The 21,743-nt window shown below is 45.6% G+C and overlaps 1 protein-coding gene across 12 annotated transcripts in view; it reads left to right on the top strand.

Moving 5' to 3' along the window:
- LOC146808718 (uncharacterized) overlaps positions 1-3,650 on the top strand; it is a 375,662-nt gene extending 372,012 nt beyond the window's left edge. For all 12 annotated transcript variants that reach the window (XR_014966230.1, XR_014966233.1, XR_014966231.1 and 9 more), the window contains one exon: positions 3,473-3,650. Coding sequence is in view for 3 of the 12 variants with exons in the window: in XM_085615529.1 (XP_085471655.1) it covers positions 3,473-3,490 (18 nt within the window). In the remaining 9 variants the exon portion in view is untranslated. The remainder of the gene's footprint in view (positions 1-3,472) is intronic.
- Positions 3,651-21,743: the final 18,093 nt, after the last annotated feature.

Below are 21,743 nucleotides of genomic sequence, written 5' to 3' on the forward strand. Positions count from 1 at the left end.
TGTGAAAAATAAGTGACATGCGGTGACACGTGAAATCAATGGTGCATTATATACATGACATACATAAGTGACATAAATACAATGGATTTAAAGCTTATTTCGTCCTGACCCTTAATTTTAAACATGAATACAAGACCCAAGGATGATTTTAAGTTAGGGTCAAGAAGACGGTATGGACTAGTATGAAAATAACGTCGACGTTTCGACCCTTGGAGATAGTGCAGAGTAATATGCGCCAAGGCGGGTCTTCTTCAGGACTGTAAAGGGTGGAGTGGACAGCCTATAAGGGTGAATTTAAAAAACAGGAAAAGGATCAGGTGTGTTCCAATAGTCAAAGGGAGTATCATGTGTAATACAGTTGCTGAGGAATGGCTTACCACAAAGACAGATAATCCAATCAATGGAATTAGAAGACTGTGATCCTAATGGAATAATCACTAGAGAACGGAAACTACAATTGAAAAACAAGGGGACAAAAAACAGAAAAACATCATTAAAAGTTTTAAAGGTTGGAATGATTTTCAGAGAAAAAGAAATTCACACTTTCTATATTCAACGATTTGAGGCATACCTTAAAAGCAAATAATCACTCAATACGTGATCTCCACCAGCCGGTTGGGGTCTTGTGATGTCGAGTATGCTTGTTAAGAGAACGCCACCAAAAGCGGTCGAATACTGTGGGTTCAAAGAAATCTATTGGGAAATATTATTCCGGGATAGAGAGAAAAAGTGCAACACGCACTTGTCTGTCAATGCTGCCTCTCACCTTCAGAGCTGTGCTTCGTCTGCCGCGTGATTGAAACAACGTCTAGTACGGCCGCGTTGGTAACTGTCAGCTTATGAAAGCTTACTGACGCAGGACTGGCCAGTCGTTCAACATGTACGTTAAGGTGCAGCAGCTCAGTAGAGCTGACGTGAATCAATTATGTCAATAATGACAAACCTTTTCTGTTTAGCTTTCTTTCAGCTATGACAAAGTATTATTTTGTTTTCCAGGACAAAAGGGTTAGCTATAATTAATTAGCTTTACTGTATATGTAACTCATTGCCTTTATATATTTTTTACTTTGACTAATTTAAAATCGTCTATAATTTTCATATCTTCAATATTCTACAAATTAATTATGTGAGGTTGCAGATGTCTGATAATACACATTGAAATGATATCTGAACAGGTGTTGGGTTCCCAAACAGAAATGGTTTGTCATCATTTACATAATTGATTCACATCAGCTCTACTGAGCTGCTGCACCGTAACGGACACGTGGAACGACTGGCCAGTCTTACGTCAGTAAGCTGTTATAAGCTGACAGTTTCCAGCGTGACCGTACTCAATGTTGTTTCAGTCTGACAGCAGACGAAGGGCAGCTCTGAAGGTGAGAGGCAGCATTTACAGGCAAGCGTGTGTTGCACTTTTTCTCTCTATCCCAGAATAATATTTCCTAATCGATTTCTTTGAACCCACAGTATTCCACAGCTTTTGGTGGCATTCTCTTAACAAGCATACTCAACATCACAAGACCCCAACCGGCTGGTGGAAGTCACCTGTTTGAGTGATTATTCGCTTTTAAGGTATGCCTCACCTCGTTGTATATAGAAAGTGTGAATTTATTTTTCTCTTCAAATCGTGGAAACCTTTAAAACGCTTTATATGCCAATTCCTTGTTCATTTCTATTTAGACCACAACCTGTTACTGGAGGTCTTCTACGATTACTTCATATTCAGAATTACACCGGATGGTGGAGATTAACTGATCACATTAACCTTGGATACCAATTTTGGATCCTCAACATGCCCTGACTACCAGCAGGGTTCTTGGTAATGGCTACTTACATCTGTACCATTTGTATCTGTTGCACCCACGCAAATTTAGCTTCCTATCCACTATTAATTATATTTTTCCAGTTTTTGTCTCCTTGTTTTTCAATTGTAGTTCTCTGTTCTCTAATGATTATTCCATTAGGATCCCAGTCTTCTAATTCCATTGATTGGATTCTCTGTCTGTGTGGTAAACCATTCCTCAGCTACTGCATTACACATGATAGTCCCTTTGACTATTGGAACACACCTGATCCATCTCCTGTTTTTTAAATTAATCCTATAGGCTGTCCACTCCACCCTTTACAGTCGTGAAGAAGACCCGCCTTGGCGCATATTACTCTGCGCTATCTCCAAGGGTCGATACGTCAACGTTATTGTCATACTAGTCCATACGGTCTCCTTGACCCTAACTTGAAATCATTCTTGGGTCTTGTATTCATGTTTAAAATTAAGGGACAGAACAAAATAAGCTTTGAATCCATTGTATTTATGTCTCTTATGTATGTCATGAATATAATGCACCATTGACTTCACATGTCACCGCATGTCACTTTTTTTTCACAAAAGTCACTATTGTATCGCCGCAATTCAATGGTTTTCACGACATCCATATTCAATTCCATTGTAAATAACAAAAGTGGAAACAAAATTATTTTTGACAAAAAGATGCTCTTCTCTTGGTTTGCTCCCATTATAGGGTTTCATTCCTTCTTTCAAAAAATCATTCTGCATTTGTTGATAACAAATTGAAATATACCATTGCTTTTGTATAGAGTACATAGGTTATAGCAATCGTAATACCCAACAGAACCACGTGTTCTAGAACTTTATTCTGAGTCACACCTTTAAGCTTTTTCTCAGAAGGTTGTCTTTCCAGCCGATTCATATTAATTTGTGTTATCTAAAAATAATTTTATAATTTTTTAATTGGTGTGTTCGGAGTTACATTTTTAAGTTCTCACTATCCTTAATACATGTTTGAGGTTCTTTATTTACAACTGTTTTAAAATGTGACCATTAATGTTGATATTAGTCTATACAAATCTGTAAGGTTACTTTGAGATTGTTATCAAACCTTTTGACAGTTGATTGCCACAATGTATTTAAGTTACAATACTTTTGTGAAAGAGACATGCTGGTGAAATTATTTAATGAAAGTTGCTCTCTCACTTAATGATGTTAGTTTGGAAGGTGAATAGTAATGTGAACACACAGGTGAAATTACTCATCAGAGTCTGTCTGAAATCTTATTACTCGATTGATATTATGAAAAATTGATACTTTAATATTTGTACTGAAAGATTTGTTATTTCATTACTCATGTGATTTTCTACATTTTGAGCATAAGAATGTGAACTATTTTAATGCTCTGTATATTAAAATATTTACTAAAGATTATTGTGAGCAGATGCCACCTATTTATGATATTTAAAATACTAGATTTTAATACTGAGTTTTGGTTCATAAAGTAGTTGTATTGACGTTTTGTTCTTTCTTTTTCCTTCTTTTTTGTTCTCTATTTCTGTTTTTGTTTGTAAATTGTCTTTGTTGTATTGTTCATGGATTGTATGATGATTATATTTGGTTCTTGATCTTTTAAAATGATTTTTAAACATTGTTGTTATTGTATATAAACATTTCTGTAAATAGATAAGTGAAATAGTTTAGCCCTGATCAACAAAATTATTGTTATAATCACAAAATGTGTTGACTTGCTATGTCCTGATTTTAGAAGTACATTATGTGATGTAATACAGAAAAATTGTTTTTTGTCTCTATATCTATATGAAACATATTAATACAGTAAAAGAATTTTAAAAGTGTTGAATTTGTAAGGAATTTTTCTTTATGCCTTTTGGTTCATTTTCCTCATTGAAGAGTTTATATAGACATTTGCCAGGGTGTTCCTGATGTGTTTGGTTCTGCTTCACATTAGCCTCGATCATCGGAGCCGCGGGTAGGCGATACCTTAGTGAGGGAGTGTCCTGGAGTTAAATCTGACTGTAGACACCCTTCCCACCCGTTCTAAGGCTCATGCAGCATTTTCTCCTTACAAAACAAATGATCATATAGAATACCTATTGGGTACCGTATCATGTGCATGATTTATTGCCCTCTCACTTAATATCACTACTTGTACATATATCACTTTTCTTATTCACTTGCCTACTGACATTGTTTCGATAAAACAGTGAGAATAGAAGGGATCATTTTTTGTCCTGAAGAAGAAGCCTATGAGCTTAGAAACATGTTGACATACACAGGAGGTATCGTTCATTAAAGCTAGACACCTCCAACCCACCTTTTAACAGTACCAGCTCCAGGAATATTAAAGTTACTAGTCCATAAGAGCCAGGTACTTTTTAATACACTCTTTTCACTCACCTTTGATCCTTCCACTCACGACTTCCTACACACACAAAAGGCACCATTAGTATGGCGGGCGGACTTTGTACGCCTGACATACCCTCGGGAAACGGCACCACCCGCCGAGGGTGCGGCATCCCGCTCCCCCGATTACCATGCGTCCGCCAAACTGGCGGGCGCATGGCGCATCTGCAACATTGCGGCGGGCAGTGCAGAGAGCACCGCCCGCCGCAATGCCACAAAGGCAGCCTGTGACTTTCAATGCACAACGTGACAGGCACCGCGCGGTGCCTGCCACGTTGTGCATTGAAATGCAGGCGGGTACGATAGGTACCCCCCATGTGCACCCCCCACCCCCCAGAATCCCTGGAGGCACGCTACGGGCCCCCAATGTCAAACACCTCCTGTCTTTCTGTGGGGGCGTTGCTGCCCTGAAAAGGCAGGTCCCCGCCTTCATAGTAATATGGATGGCGGTGTCTACCAGACACCACCACCATATAAAATACTTTTTCGCCAGGTAGGCAATCGGGCGGATTGCCTACCGGCGGAAAACCGGCAGAAAACCAGCAGGCGGTCTTCCCGTCCGCCAGGGTCCCCCCTGCCATGGTAATGTGGCGGGGGAAAATTGAATGCGGGCGGAGGTTTTTAGCGGGCGGATCGCCACCACCATATGGGCGGTGGCGATCCGCCCACTATACTAATGGGCCTCATAGTTTGGTATATCAGTGCTCCTACGTAGCCATAGGTCATAGCACGCCCGGTCCCGCAGCGGGGCAGGAAGACCCCTATGATGAAGCATGACACCAAGGGCCCTATTGGTGTGTGAGGAGTATTTAAACAAACAATATGTGCTTCCAACCATTGTAGGAAACACATGTGACCTTTGAGAAAGATTTTTCAGTAAACTATTTTGGGGTGGATCCATATATTTTTAAAAATGTGTATTATTTATGTCACAACCTCACTGCTCCCTCCTTGCTTTGTTATCAGAGGTTGCTTCTTATAATCTGGTTTCTGGTTATAAATCAAATGCGAAATTTTACCCTTAAATAAATTCACTTTTAAACATGTCTTCTCTTCCTACTTCACATGGAGAACTACTCAAATTAAATATCTGGGCCTATAATTCACTCCCTTGCTTACTACTTTTATTTCTATTTATTTAGAAGTGTGCATTCACAGGATTACATCTTTAACTTCTAGATGGCATCCTTTACACTTATCTTGGTGGGGCAGGTTGGATATAATTAAAATTATGTTAGTCCTTATTATTTTGTTTGCTGTTTCTAATATCCCATTAAATATCCCATTAAATATCCTATAGAAAACGTTATTCTATTGTATCCTCTTTTCTTTTGAATAACAAAAAATCTTGTATGTCCCTATCTAAATTGAAGCGTCCTAAAGCAGAGGGGGTGTATATTTTCTGGATTTTGCTAATTACCATAAAGCAGTTCATTTAAAACAATCTGTCCATTGGATTTCTTCTCCTTTATTTAGTCCATTATGAGTATTCTTAAAACCAGAGTTTCACTCTCCATTTTCCTTTTTTGAATTCATCAGATTTATGTGCACGCCTCAGAAGATATATACTCTCATTGCTCGTCATACATGTAAATTATTCAGTTCAGTTATTCCGTGTCACCCTATAAATTTGGAAATTATTTTGTATTCTCCGATCTGGCATAATTGTTTGATACAACTAAACACTGTTTTTGGTTTATCATCTACTTCTCGTCATAAATTTCTGTCCCTTCAAAATATTTCTCAATCATACTCTTCTTTTCACCTTCCTCTATTAATTTAACCAACCTTTTGATTACAAATCTGAAAGCCTCTTCTAATTACTCCTTCCTCCAACATAATATTGGTGATCATTCTAAATCCCCATGGAACTTGCTTGGGAAGCTGATCTTCAAGTTACCTTGCTATCCCTACATGGAAACAGATTTGGATCAAGATCACGAAATCCTCTTGTGCAGCTAATGCAATGCACAAACAATTTGTTTTGTTTATAATATACTTTTTACAATGCCTGTTTTTCTTTATAGGATTCATTTCGATACTCAATACACATCCTGAACGTGCTCTGCACAACATGCTGCCCTTAAACATTTAGGGCCATATTCTCAAGGACGTGGAGGGGAGAGGCATTAGCCTTCTTGGTTTAACGCCTCTCTCTTCGGCAACGGATATGGTGCAGCCTCGCGTTTCCCACTGCGATGGCGCTAAGTTTCACAACTTAGCACCAACGCAGACACCCTTGCACCAGAGTGCAAGGGTGTCTGCAAGCAGGGAGGTTTGTTTATGCACAGGAAGGTGGCCCTTCCTGCACAGAAACAAACCTTAAATGCCTTAAATGCCAGTTTGTAACTTACATGTATGCTGCTTCATGCAGCACACATGTAAGTTACAAAACGGCATTTTAAAAAAAGGTTTGTTTATGTACCGGAAGGGACACCTTCCTGTACATAAACAAACCATGGCATTTAGCTTTTTCCATGTGTGCTGCACAAGGCAGCAGACATGGAAAAAGCAAAAACGAGGAGAAATTAAGCATTTCTCCTCGTTTCGCCACCTTAAGAACAGATTTTTCCTGGTCAGAAGCTCGGTGCTACCTCCTATTTATACTGCCCTAGTGAATAGGAGGTAGCGTCCAACTTAACGGGTGTAGTGGTGGAACGCCCACCGCAACACCCCCTGCACGCCCCTTTCACTCTAAAAACACCGTGAAGGGGGCCCTCTTCACAAGGCAGCGTTAAGCCGCGTTAAGCCTCTTAACGTAGCTTACGGCTGCCTTGTGAATAGGGCTAAGTCCCTATCGCCACCACAACATCACTGAAAGTGACGTTGTGGTGGCGATGGGGGCTTGAGAATATTCCCCTTACTCTTTACTTGTCCCCATTTCTCCACTTTCTGTCACCAAGTTTGGGATCAAATTAATCCCATATTTTGTTTAAATACTCCTTACTATATTTTACATGTTTACCTAGGAAGTGTCTCTACTGTGCGGGCTAATGTTATAATTAATGTGCACATAATCGACATTTTGTTGGCAGTTGACTCCCAAAGCATGGTGGTACGTAGTCTGTTACAATCATAGATTAGATACTGCGTATATGCATCCTATGTCTCTTGTTTAGAAACGGCAAGAACTATCGACCCCAATTACACAGTTTTTAGATGACTCTGACAAAACATTTCTACACCCTTGTCTGCAACTCAAGAAGTAATTAAACCCCCCTGATTCCCTTTTTACATGCAATCTTTTTTCTTATCTAATTATTACTGTTTGATCTATATTTTTATGTGTTTTTCTTGATACTTACAATATGAAATTCATGCAATTCATCATAGCAAGCTGTAGATTTTCAATCACCACATCAGCACACACGACAATCATGCATGTTCAATGGAGCCATTTTTCTGTCACAGATCAAGGCCTTTGTGGTTGAAAGGGACATAACATGTCCACCTTACTTCCTGAGTAGGAATTTTGTCAGCTCACCAGGCTGTAGAAGGCTGGCAGTGGTGGAAGAGATAAAAATTATAATGACAACGCAGGCCTTTCTGCATGTCCTTGGCAGGGAGACTCAGCAACTGACCTCTCTATTCTTTTTTTAAATTGGTCTGCCAGTACCTTGCAATGTGGTCCTTCCCACACTATGTGGGCCGTGGATGTCTTTCTGAATGTGTAAAAGATGTGTGGGGAGCATGTGTCGTAGCTTCCCTTTCCTGTGTGCCATTGTTTGGCACTCTCCTGATAGGAGACTGCTTGCTCCGCCTCACCTTTCTTCTAATACCTCATAACAAAGACCTTAGCTGGACTAATCTGACTGGTAAATGCAAATGGCCACAACTGTCCAGAACCAGCTGATTGCCTCAGCGTTAGTATAAAGATGGGGCAGTGTGCAGATTTCGCTACCAGAAAAAAAGGGGGTATATTCACAATAACGTGTGCTAAACATCACCAAAAAATGCTAACGCAACTTTACACATCGCAGCCCATCATGAGAAAATAACCCCGTGTCAACATGGAATTCACAACAAGGCGGTACCATGCGATAGTCTGCTGAAACCGCGGCCAATGTCCGCGATACAACCACCTCGACGGAGATAAAAACACAAACCGCAACACAAAAAAGATGCGTTGAGCCCATTCGTGATGAGGAAAGCAGGGATAAGCACCGCCAGGCCCGCGACACACACGGCAGGCGGAAATAAGCACAACAAAAGCCTGAAAAAGAAAGACAAACCAAACAGAAAGCAACAGCCAAGCACAATGGAGGCAACCCGAGCCGGGATACAACCCCACAAAACCCATTGGCAACAAAAAATTGTACATGACAGGCCATCTTGGACAAGGTGAATGCAGCCTGATGCGGAGGAGGATAATGGACGAAAACCAGAACATCCGGAATGATGGGAAACGCACAAAAAAGCAGAAACACGCCAACAACCAGAAGGCAGCAATGCACACCGGAGGTGGGAGTCCAGCGCCACACCAGGAGCTGAATGACATGGAGGAAATGGTGTCCACCACATCAGTCTGGAGATGGTGGCAGGACTCGGGGACCGGAAACTGCCCAAAACCACAGATACAACAGCAACAGGGAGAGGAACCAGCAGGGACTGGGGAGACAGGGGGAGATGGGCACATTGGCACAAATGCACAATTAAGCACAGCACAACTGCAGACAAACCATGCCCAAGAGTAACAAAACCAACCAAGTGCACAAGTCATACATCCCGGCAATATCACACCACTGAACAAGCACAGAAGTGAAAACCACACTGCCTGAAAGGGAGATGGGTGAGCCAAATCAGAGATGAATGGACATCTCACACAAAATGCAGCACACACACGTAGGATGCTGAGCACCCCAACATCGAACACAATGTGGTACAAACACCAACATTTGCACAACCAAACACAGGACACATGTGCACCTGCCTGTGGCCGGTAAACAGCCATGCACATCTGGCAAAGCACAAAACAGGGACATGATAATGCACAAGTACAAACCCACAGTCCTGATGGGGTAGCAATGCACGTTGGCAGGGAGCCAGAGAGTCTGTGACACACACATTGGCATACAAATCAAGACACAACACAGCTGGAGACAGGTGAAAGTGCGGAAACTTTATCAACAAGTGTGTGTCAGTACGGCAAAGGGAAGTGCCACAATATCCAGACCAATGCAGCAACATGTCTGAATGATGAACGTAGGAAAGCGCCCATGTACACCTCGGGGGAGTCAATCACCAACACAAGTCAGTGCCAACCCATGTTGGTTGCCCGCGCCTGGATCATGAGTCTAGGCCAATTCAGCCATGTCCACTGTCATCTTGGACATGTGACCAGATTTTCAACATGCAACCAGGCATTGGGGCACGTGCAATGGGTCACATCCAGTTGTGGCTGCAGGTACCTTGTCACTCGTCCATGAACGCAAGTGCAGGATCGTAGGCCAACATTTCCAATGAGCGATCGTTGTCCACCACATCCGACATGTCGTCGACGTAATCCATCAGCTGACCAGGGCAGATATGCTGACTCCAACCACTGGACCCAATGTACACCAAAGCCCAATCGGGTAGTGACTCAATGTGCTCACTGCACACAACGACTCGTGGAATTTCCCAGGTCCAGTATCCAGCCTGCATGCCAAACATCCATGCATGCCATAAACGGGCATCACGGTGCTACTCCTGGTCGTGGGCCAACAGGGGGCGCACACACATGTCGTAATCCAGGTCAGTAACCGTTACGTTGGAGAGGCAGACATCCATGGACCACTCAAATATGCACGAGTGACAATGCAACACAGGCTGAACGCAGGTGACGTCCACAAGGCGGAAGCTCAGCCAGTAACTGATCCGCAGCACTGCCAACAGCAATGCCCCCAGTACATGCAGCAGATGTGCACGGTACAGCTCCACGTGACTGGAGTCGAGCATGTGTCCGAGATGGTCTGCCATTGTGTCAGTGGCTCTGCTTGAAGTGGCACTGGCTTGCCCTGTGCCAGTCCTGTGGACCAAATGGCACAGCTCAGTGCACTTAGCAGTGTCTGTGTGCAACAGGTGCAGGCCTGGGGTGGGGTGGGAGTACATGGGAAGGCCTTTTCACGTATGCCAACTACGACCAAGGGGCCCGATTCACAGAACTAACTTAAGACCAAATCCTAAACTTACTACTTTTGGTATTCGCAGACGTTAGGATTTTGTCTTAAGTTTGTCTTAAGACAAACTTAAGACAAACTTAAGACAGACTTAAGGCAGACTTAAGACAGACTTAAGTTAGGATTTTGTCTTAAGTTTGTCTTAAGTCTGTCTTAAGTCTGTCTTAAGTCTGTCTTAAGTTTGTCTTAAGTCTGTCTTAAGTCTGTCTTAAGTCTGTCTTAAGTTTGTCTTAAGTTTGTCTTAAGTCTGCCTTAAGTATGTCTTAAGTCTGTCTTAAGTTTGTCTTAAGTTTAGGATTTTGTCATAAGTTAGTTCAGTGAATTGGCCCCGTAGTGTTTAATACCTCGGGTGCAGCGTCGCTGTGTGAACTGGGTGAATATTCCTAATGAGAGAAAGTTACAGGACTGATCCGGTGTATCCGTCTGATAAGGAGAGGGGCATTGTTAATGGGGGGCAGAAGTATACATTTGGTACTTAAGGGTGAACAGGTACCCTGTGGCAGTGGTTGGCATAGGGCACTAACCACTGACTAACGGCTTTAGGAATCGGTCCTGGGGTGCTTGGCACATGCCTAAGGACATTGGCAGACGTTTTTACAAGGGAAACAGTACTGGCCCCTGAGTCACAGGGTCGCAACAATGGACATTGGCAGAGGTTTTTACAAGGGAAACAGTACTGACCCCTGAGTCACAGGGTCGCAACATACCGTTAGTATTAATTCAGAGTTCCACCAAGAGCATTGTAGGAAGGTGGATATCTGACTATGGTTACCCCCAACTTTTTGCCTAGTGTCTAGCTGGTTTTTCGACTTAGTTGGCCTGAGATCCTGCCATTCAGGGTCTCAGGCTGTCTGCTCTCTCTTTAAAATGGACTCCATGTACCCTAGGTACATTCCCAATTGGTAAGGATCACCTTATTGGACCCTGTACAGTGTACCCTAGGTACCCAGGGCATAGGTGTACCCTAGGCCTCCCAGGGGCTGCAGCATGTATTATGCCACCCCTGGTCTGGCCTTCCAATCAGACACAACTGGCTGATCACTCAGCTGGGGCAAGGTTGTGTAATCACCCCTTGCTTAGATATAGTATGCCTATATCTACCCTTATATATAGACACATGTGTACCTATCAGTCACTCCTATGGCAGGCCTTAACAATCCTGGAGGCAGAGTGCTTGGTAACATGTGAGATGGTGCTCTAGCATGAGCTGAGCCTGTCTGCAGCTTTTGGAACCATGACCTTATAGCTGTTCTATGATATAGCCTACCATATACTCTTAAAGTGCCTTATAATCTTAAACGGTTATGGTAACTATGGTTTGGCTTTATCAAAACATGTCGTGTAAGGTGTCTAACACTTTGGAATAATACCCCCATACCATTTCTGGTGATGAGGATATTATTCCCCCCTTCTAGAGGGAGAGACATGTTAAAATCCTACTTTGCTGTTTAACTCTAACCAAAGCCTCAGCATCACAAAATGGATGCTGCTGCCACAGACACAAGTCTGACCTCCTGCTGCTGGGAGTGATCCCAGCCACGGAGGCCTGGACAATAGGTTTCCTGCTTGGGGAGGTGCTAGCACCTCCCCAGACAGCCTTTAGTGTATTGGGGCAGGGTGGGCTGAAAGGAATGAGACATGCCTGGGGCACACAAGGTGTTCCTTGCATAGTCCAGTTCAAACCGGTGCTGGGGCACTCCAGCCCCAGCTCTGGCGCGAAACTGGACAAAGGGAAGTGGGTGTAACCCCCCCCTCCCAGGTCCCACCCATAAGGCGTGACCTAGCAGGTATCCCAGCCCCCCAGATTAGTATAAGAGTGGGAGTTGGGCCTCAAGACTTTAGATTATCCTGAACCTGATATCTTGAACAGAAACTCTGGACCTTCGACATTCGACGAAAGAAGAAGACTGAAGAATCTCCCTTGTGGCCAAGGAGTGGCTACCCTGTGCAAACAGGCACCATCAAGAGACTACCCTTTGCTTTGCCCACGTTCTACGAGGAACCGACTGCAGAGCCCGACCAGAGCCTTGATTTCCAGACTTCTCCGACCCTGATCCACATCCACAGCAGAGCTGAGATCCGTGGAGGCGACGAGCGATGTGGGACCGGCTACCTGGGAAAAGTGGCTAGTATCTTCAAGCGCAGCTTCTGAGGCACCCTCGAAGTTGTGCACCGGGGATTGAGAAGCCCCACCCCCAAGCACCATCTGCACCGAAGATCAGCCCCCCACACTCAACGAGTCCTGCGTGGGGCCCTTCAGCATTTTCCTGCTTGCCGCGTCTGTCCGGTTGCTTGCCCGCTGGCTAGTGGCCTTTGTGACGACGCATCCCGTAATCTTCACCGCTGGTTTGGCTCCTCCAGACTGGCTCCTGCTTCTTTGAAAACGAGAAGCACCCCAGACCTTCCTGGTCTGCACCAGAAGCAAGTCCTTCATTCTGCGTGGGTTCCGCTTGCCAAGGCTTGGTGAGTCCTAGTCCAACTTCAACGCCGCCGACAGCAAGAGCCTTCATGGGACAGCTCGCCTCCTGGTCCTGGTCGTCCTCGACGCTTCCTGGTCCTCCTGGCTGCAGCGACAAGCTTCACCTTCACCTGCAAATCTTCACGACATCGTCTGGTTCCTTCCTGGTTCCACGTGGTCACTGGCTAGTGACCTTGACTCTGTCCCTTCTGCTTGCAGGTCTCTCCTCTTCTTGATCCCAGCCTTGGGATCCACCGGACACTCTTCACTGACTGCCTGTCAGCATCTTTCTTCAGGCATCCATAGGAGTCGACGACGAAACCCGACGCAACTTCACCCCTATGCACCCGCAGCCTGTGGGCTAGGTAACTTGGGTACTCCGGTGCTCATCAGGATAGTGACTATCCTAGTGTCTAAGTTTCAAGTCTCAACTTCCTAGCTACTCCGGAAGTGTCCTAAATCTATCTATTTCTAAACTGTACTATTGCTAGTGACTTTTACGCATTACGCGTGAGTGTTTCCACTCTGCATACGAATCCCGTGGGCCTTCCACTTCCTAACCTGTGGTAGTATAGTGTAGCCCCAGCGATTCCCTAGGCCTAGGCCTATCCTATTTCCGTGACAGTGGTCCTTATACCACTTACTTAGTATATGGTTTGCGTGGCCCCTAGGGCCTAACTGTATTACTTACCTGTGTGACTTAATGTATGCATAAATAAGACTGTGTTGTACTTACCTCTAATCTCATAAAGAGTGCTGAGGGTTTGCTTAGAATAAATACACTTTATTTTATATATATATCTGTTGTGGTGTCCTTTCATTTGGTATTCAAGGGATTATATATGGTATCACAGCTGGCTTCACATGCCATTCAGAGTTTAGCCTAAGACTGCTCTTGTCCATGCTACCACTAGGATAGCTGGTCTATAAGGTTGACTTTACAACCAATCACCATAAGGGTATTTGGACTGATATAAGGTGTACACTATAACTAGTGACATCATACATCAGGCCAACTTCTCACATTGGTGGGCAGCGGTTGGGATCTGAGCTTGCTGTTGTAATACCATTATAATCTTAAGATACTAAATTGAAAGATCACACAGATATTGTCTAGGTACATATAACATAGTTATAATACTTAAGTCCTACTGGACTTAGTAGTTGTAGGTTGAAGGGAATAACACACCCTGACTACAACTACTAGAGAGGTTTAGTAGAAACAACTAGTGTAGGTAGGTGCACACACCACACCCTCACTAGATCATGTCTCTGAGAGGAGATCAAGGAGATGCTCTCTCAGGAGGGGCAGGTCTGCAGAAGACCCCCTCTAGATATGATACCTTAACATTCCAGGAGATGAGACATTTGTGTACCTCCAGAGGAATAAAACAGGGTGCAAACCCTACCCTCCTTCAGTTAATACAACTCCTAGAGGAGTATGATACTCTTAGGGCCTCTCAGGCAGGTACCGTAGGTACAGAGGAGGGTCTACCCACCACAGAGGAGTCAGATGGGGCTTCAGAGGAAGAGGTAGACAGCCAGGGCCAAGTAGGAAGACTTAGCCAGGCTAACCTAAGTTTACATGGGAGTTTGCATGGGGTCCCCCCATACAGACCCACAAGTAGGCTTACACAGAGAAGCAGGAGGGACAGATCCCCTTCAAGGGAATCCATCCACTCCCATGTCTCTAGCATCTCTAATGCTTCCTCTCACAGGGGAATGACTTCACCTGAGAGAAAGGAGCATGAAGCCAGAATGAGGGAAGCTAATCTGAGGATTCAGAGGGAAGAACTTGCCCTTGCCAAGGAGAAGCTTGCTCTGGCTAGAGAGCAAAAATTGTGTGGGTCAGAACCCACTGGTGGCAGCAACATTCCTAGAGATAGGGATAGGTCTTATGACCATAGAAACCTAAGCAAGATAGTCCCCCCATATCAGAATGGGGATGACATCCACAAGTGGATGACTGCTTTGGAGAGGGCCTGCAAAGTACAGCAGGTACCCCAGAGTCAGTGGGCAGCTATCTTGTGGCTCTCCTTTTCTGACAAAGGTAGAGACAAGCTCCTCACAGTCAGTGATGAGGATGCAAACAATTACAAAGTCCTGAAGAGTGCTCTGATAGATGGGTTTGGCTTAACCACTGAGCAACATAGGTTGTTGTTCAGAGACACCCAGAAGACACAGACACAGGACTGGTCTGATTTTGTGGATTGTGCCACTAAGGCTTTGGAAGGTTGGTTAAATGGCAGCAAGGTGCAGGACTATACAGGATTGTACAACTTGATTATGAGGGAGCAGATCCTTAGTAATTGTCAGAACCAGCTTCTCCATCAACACCTGGTAGACTCAGATTTGACCTCTCCCCAAGAATTGGGAAAGAGGGCAGATAAATGGGTCAGGACCAGGATTAGGCCTAAAAATCAGGGTGGTGACCAAGAGAAAGATACCACCAAGCCTCAAGAGAAGGGTGGGGATAAAGCAAAAGAGAAATCTTCCTCAGGGCCCCAAAACTCCACACAGGGTGGTGGGTCCCAAGCTCCCTCCTCTACCACAGTTAAAAAGCCTTACTGCCATGAGTGTAAAACTCCTGGGCATTGGAAAACTGACAGCAGTTGCCCAAGGGCTAAAAACAAAACTGTTCCTCCAACTACTCCTGTGACACCACCTATTACTGTCAGCAGTAATCCCCCAGGTGGTGGGAGTGCCCCCAAAAATTTGGTTGGGTTTTCTTGGGTTACACAGGGGGATCCTGGCTTAGCCAATTCCCCTACAGCAGCTACTCTTGTCTGTGATGGTGGCATGGGGATTGCCAACTTCACTGCCTGTCCCAACACATTGGGTAGGTACAGACAGGAGCCCTACATCAATGGTAGAAAAGCTGAGGCCTACAGAGACACTGGAGCTAGCATCACTATGGTGGCCCATAGGCTAGTTCCCTCTGAGCAGCTTTTGCCTGGTTTCTCATACCAGGTGACTAACATTGATGGCAAACAGAACAGTCATCCCATGGCAGAGGTATGTCTCAGCTGGGGAGGTGTCACTGGCCCTAAAAGGGTGGCAGTGTCTCCAACCTTGCCTGTGATGATGAAATAAGCTTTATTTCGATAAAAAGAATATCTTAAAAAGCACAGACAAATATAAATTGTAAAAACAAGTGATACCAAAGAACGAATCATATGAATATAATATCGACATAATCCCAAGATATACAAAGAATTATAAAAAACATATAAACATTATAAATAGGACAATGTAAAATAGATATGCAGACAGGCAATGTAAAACAGTCTGACTACTTAGTCAAGGGCTGCAAAGCCTTTGGACCTTAAAAGCCAGGACCACCTCAGATATTTCGATAGGGCGCAAACAAAGAGAGATCGTGTGTCTGATTTAAGAATGCGCAGCGCTATGAGGTGGTCACGCGTGCCCAAGGTTCTGCATAAAGGTTTAAGCCAATATGATCTTGGGATTTTATATTCTGGGCATGCAAAAAGCACATGTGCAATAGATTCAGGTTTAGTTACACAGAAAGGACAGGTGGGCGAAGTTTGGAAGGGAGGTTTCCAGCGGGCAGTCAGCTCTCGTACTGGAAGAGTGCCAATTCTGAATTTGAAGTAGAGGGCTCGATCGTATGGCTTCTGAATAATGTCAAGATAAGGCTCAAAATGAACGTCATCTTTGAGCAGAAGAAATTCGGTAGTACATCTACTGGAATGGGAGCTGGAATTCCTTTTTCCTATAACCCAACTCCAGTAAATTTTCTTCAGCTCAGCTTTCGGAGGCGAAGTTCTATTTATCCAGGCATCTTTTAGGCCAAGATCGAAGAGCAAGGACTTTACCTCTTTTAACCATTTGATTTTGTTCCAAGAAGGCATGGAAAGTATTTCGGATAGGCCCTCCGCATACTTGGCTAACTCGGGGGTCCGCCAGAGCCGAGCCCAGAGAAGTAAAGGGCGTAGTTTAGCCAAATCTTTCAACGCATGGCACCCTAGGTCCGATAGTAGGGGCACTATAGGTGTGCTCTGCGGAAGTGCCATCAGTTCCTTGTAGAAACTGGAGTCAGATTTGGCAAGTTCCTCAATATTGTTTGAGCCCCATAATTCAGCACCGTAGAGTGCCGAGCTCACACCCTTGGCTTTGTATATGTCCAGTGCTGGGGCTATTGGTCTAGATGAAGAGGAACGATGTTCTCTGAGAAGGGCGCCAGTGACCCTCTTATGAGATAGAAGCATTTTTTGCAAGTGAGATGTCCATCGCATATTATCTGTAATGCGAATGCCTAAATAATCAAACTCTTTGACCCTTTCGAGAGGGACTGCATTCAAGACTGGAGGCTGACCTAATTTTTTGGGTGGGTTTAAAATTAAGTATTTTGTTTTGGTGGTGTTGATGATGAGACCTCTATCATTACAGAAGGATTGGAAACTGTCAAGAAGGGTTTGCAAACCCATAGGTGTTTTGGAGAGGAGGAGGGTATCATCGGCAAACAGGAGAGTTGGAACACGCTCGCCCGCCAGGGATGGTGCATCAGCAGGAACTTTCAGCAGATGGTCCACTACCCCATTCACATAAAGTGAAAAAAGGGTGGGAGCAAGAACACACCCCTGGCGGACGCCCCTGTTTACTGGAATTCTCTCAGTTTTTTGGCCCTGTTGGCCCCAACGTACTTGGGCATAATTGCCATCGTGGAGTTTTATTAGCAGGGCCAATAGGTAAGAAGGAATGTGCATGTTGGACAAAACACCTTGCCTGTGGACTGCTTACTGGGGAATGACTTAGAACTCTCAGCTTGGGCTGGAGTTGAACAAGACACCCATTCCAAAATGGTAGGCCTTTCAAAAAAGGGTAGTGGGGTTGTGCCAGCCACAACCCCTGTCCAAGTAGATTTCCTCCCTGAAAAGGTTGGAAGGGCAGTGGTAGCCACAGCCCGGGCACAGACAGACTTCCCTGTAGAGATTGGCAGAGCTGTGACAGTCACAGCTCAAACACAAACTGAGTGCCTTCCTGAAAAGGTTGGCAAGGCTGTAATGGTCTCAGCCCATACTCAGACTGACATAGGTGTAGTGAAGCCTGAAACGATGGATCACTCCACACAAACAGAGAGTAGTGGGGAGGAAGAAAAGTCTCCCTCTCCCCAGACATTAGGAAAAGGTCAGCCTCCTCAGGGATCTGACCTCACCCCTTGTGAAGGAACTGCCCCAGAGGTAGCCAGGCCTGGCCTGGCAGAGCCTCTGATGTCAGTGGCCCCTTCCAAGGTGGGACCCAGTCTGGTGCAGGTAGCCTGCCTCTCTCTACCCTGCCTCAGTCAGCCCAGGGCTGCAGAGGTCAGGGAGGCCAGTGGACCCCAAGAGGGCCCCTGTCCACAAGAACGCCCCCATCAAAAGAATGAGGATTGCCTGGCTAGTAGCCCTAGACAGGTGATGGGTAAAAACATTCCTGAGGGATCCCCTTTACAGATAGTTAGGGACCTCCCCCAGAGGGATTCTGTTGGGCACAGGCAAACATGGGACCTTAGGGCCCCAAACCTGACCTGTCCCTCCAGTAAGCCCACAAAAGGGACCCAGCCTCCAGCTTTAGGTAGCCAGAGGCTGACCCTGAGAGCACAGTGCAACTCAGTGAAAGAAAGAAAGGCATCCATGGTGGAGGATGATTGGAGGAAGCTGAGGCCTCACTTTGAGGACACTCACTTCAGTACTCCATCTCAACACCAGCCTTTTACTTTGCAAAGACACACCAAAGGTAGTGATTCCCTATGGTGGAGACCCTATGATACCTTTAGGGTGAGGGATTGCTTAGTGGACCATGAGACAGGGGGTAACCATGCCAGTGCTGGTTCTTCCTTATATGGCCACTTAGGCAATAGAGGCTTACCTTGTCAAGGCCAGCCTTATCTCCTTTCGTTTGGGGGGGGGTGTGTAGGAAGGTGGATATCTGACTATGGTTACCCCCAACTTTTTGCCTAGTGTCTAGCTGGTTTTTCGACTTAGTTGGCCTGAGATCCTGCCATTCAGGGTCTCAGGCTGTCTGCTCTCTCTTTAAAATGGACTCCATGTACCCTAGGTACATTCCCAATTGGTAAGGATCACCTTATTGGACCCTGTACAGTGTACCCTAGGTACCCAGGGCATAGGTGTACCCTAGGCCTCCCAGGGGCTGCAGCATGTATTATGCCACCCCTGGTCTGGCCTTCCAATCAGACACAACTGGCTGATCACTCAGCTGGGGAAAGGTCGTGTAATCACCCCTTGCTTAGATATAGTATGCCTATATCTACCCTTATATATAGACACATGTGTACCTATCAGTCACTCCTATGGCAGGCCTTAACAATCCTGGAGGCAGAGTGCTTGGTAACATGTGAGATGGTGCTCTAGCATGAGCTGAGCCTGTCTGCAGCTTTCGGAACCATGTCCTTATAGCTGTTCTATGATATAGCCTATCATATACTCTTAAAGTGCCTTATAATCTTAAACGGTTATGGTAACTATGGTTTGGCTTTATCAAAACATGTCGTGTAAGGTGTCTAACACTTTGGAATAATACCCCCATACCATTTCTGGTGATGAGGATATTATTCCCCCCTTCTAGAGGGAGAGACATGTTAAAATCCTACTTTGCTGTTTAACTCTAACCAAAGCCTCAGCATCACAAAATGGATGCTGCTGCCACAGACACAAGTCTGACCTCCTGCTGCTGGGAGTGATCCCAGCCAGGGAGGCCTGGACAATAGGTTTCCTGCCTGGGGAGGTGCTAGCACCTCCCCAGACAGCCTTTAGTGTATTGGGGCAGGGTGGGCTGAAAGGAATGAGACATGCCTGGGGCACACAAGGTGTTCCTTGCATAGTCCAGTTCAAACCGGCGCTGGGGCACTCCAGCCCCAGCTCTGGCGCGAAACTGGACAAAGGGAAGTGGGTGTAACCCCCCCCTCCCAGGTCCCACCCATAAGGCGTGACCTAGCAGGTATCCCAGCCCCCCAGATTAGTATAAGAGTGGGAGTTGGGCCTCAAGACTTTAGATTATCCTTAACCTGCAATCTTGAACAGAAACTCTGGACCTTCGACATTCGACGAAAGAAGAAGACTGAAGAATCTCCCTTGTGGCCAAGGAGTGGCTACCCTGTGCAAACAGGCACCATCAAGAGACTACCCTTTGCTTTGCCCACGTTCTACGAGGAACCGACTGCAGAGCCCGACCAGAGCCTTGATTTCCAGACTTCTCCGACCCTGATCCACATCCACAGCAGAGCTGAGATCCGTGGAGGCGACGAGCGATGTGGGACCGGCTACCTGGGAAAAGTGGCTAGTATCTTCAAGCGCAGCTTCTGAGGCACCCTCGAAGTTGTGCACCGGGGATTGAGAAGCCCCACCCCCAAGCACCATCTGCACCGAAGATCAGCCCCCCACACTCAACGAGTCCTGCGTGGGGCCCTTCAGCATTTTCCTGCTTGCCGCGTCTGTCCGGTTGCTTGCCCGCTGGCTAGTGGCCTTTGTGACGACGCATCCCGTAATCTTCACCGCTGGTTTGGCTCCTCCAGACTGGCTCCTGCTTCTTTGAAAACGAGAAGCACCCCAGACCTTCCTGGTCTGCACCAGAAGCAAGTCCTTCATTCTGCGTGGGTTCCGCTTGCCAAGGCTTGGTGAGTCCTAGTCCAACTTCGACGCCGCCGACAGCAAGAGCCTTCGTGGGACAGCTCGCCTCCTGGTCCTGGTTGTCCTCGACGCTTCCTGGTCCTCCTGGCTGCAGCGACAAGCTTCACCTTCACCTGCAAATCTTCACGACATCGTCTGGTTCCTTCCTGGTTCCGCGTGGTCACTGGCTAGTGACCTTGACTCTGTCCCTTCTGCTTGCAGGTCTCTCCTCTTCTTGATCCCAGCCTTGGGATCCACCGGACACTCTTCACTGACTGCCTGTCAGCATCTTTCTTCAGGCATCCATAGGAGTCGACGACGAAACCCGACGCAACTTCACCCCTATTCACCCGCAGCCTGTGGGCTAGGTAACTTACTCCGGTGCTCATCAGGATAGTGACTATCCTAGTGTCTAAGTTTCAAGTCTCAACTTCCTAGCTACTCCGGAAGTGTCCTAAATCTATCTATTTCTAAACTGTACTATTGCTAGTGACTTTTACGCATTACGCGTGAGTGTTTCCACTCTGCATACGAATCCCGTGGGCCTTCCACTTCCTAACCTGTGGTAGTATAGTGTAGCCCCAGCGTTTCCCTAGGCCTAGGCCTATCCTATTTCCGTGACAGTGGTCCTTATACCACTTACTTAGTATATGGTTTGCGTGGCCCCTAGGGCCTAACTGTATTACTTACCTGTGTGACTTAATGTATGCATAAATAAGACTGTGTTGTACTTACCTCTAATCTCATAAAGAGTGCTGAGGGTTTGCTTAGAATAAATACACTTTATTTTATATATATATCTGTTGTGGTGTCCTTTCATTTGGTATTCAAGGGATTATATATGGTATCACAGCTGGCTTCACATGCCATTCAGAGTTTAGCCTAAGACTGCTCTTGTCCATGCTACCACTAGGATAGCTGGTCTATAAGGTTGACTTTACAACCAATCACCATAAGGGTATTTGGACTGATATAAGGTGTACACTATAACTAGTGACATCATACATCAGGCCAACTTCTCACAAGCATTTCCTGCCTGCAACGCATGCCCAGCTGGAGGTATTAAACACTAGGCCTGTGTGGTGAACTTCGTTCCGTTCGCAGAGTTTGCAGAGTTTTCTGCACTCCGCAGAGTTCGCGGAGTGCAGACAACTCCGCTTCGGGATGTGCATCAGAGTTTTTTCCCTGCTCGTGATGAAACTGGAGTTTGCACTGCACTCCGCTACTTGTGAAACTTTGCAGAGTTTATTTGTAACTTTGGGAAGTTCCGCGTAGCAAAACTCCAT

The sequence above is a fragment of the Triturus cristatus genome, chromosome 7, assembly GCF_964204655.1.
Source record: "Triturus cristatus chromosome 7, aTriCri1.1, whole genome shotgun sequence".
Lineage (NCBI taxonomy): Eukaryota > Metazoa > Chordata > Amphibia > Caudata > Salamandridae > Triturus > Triturus cristatus.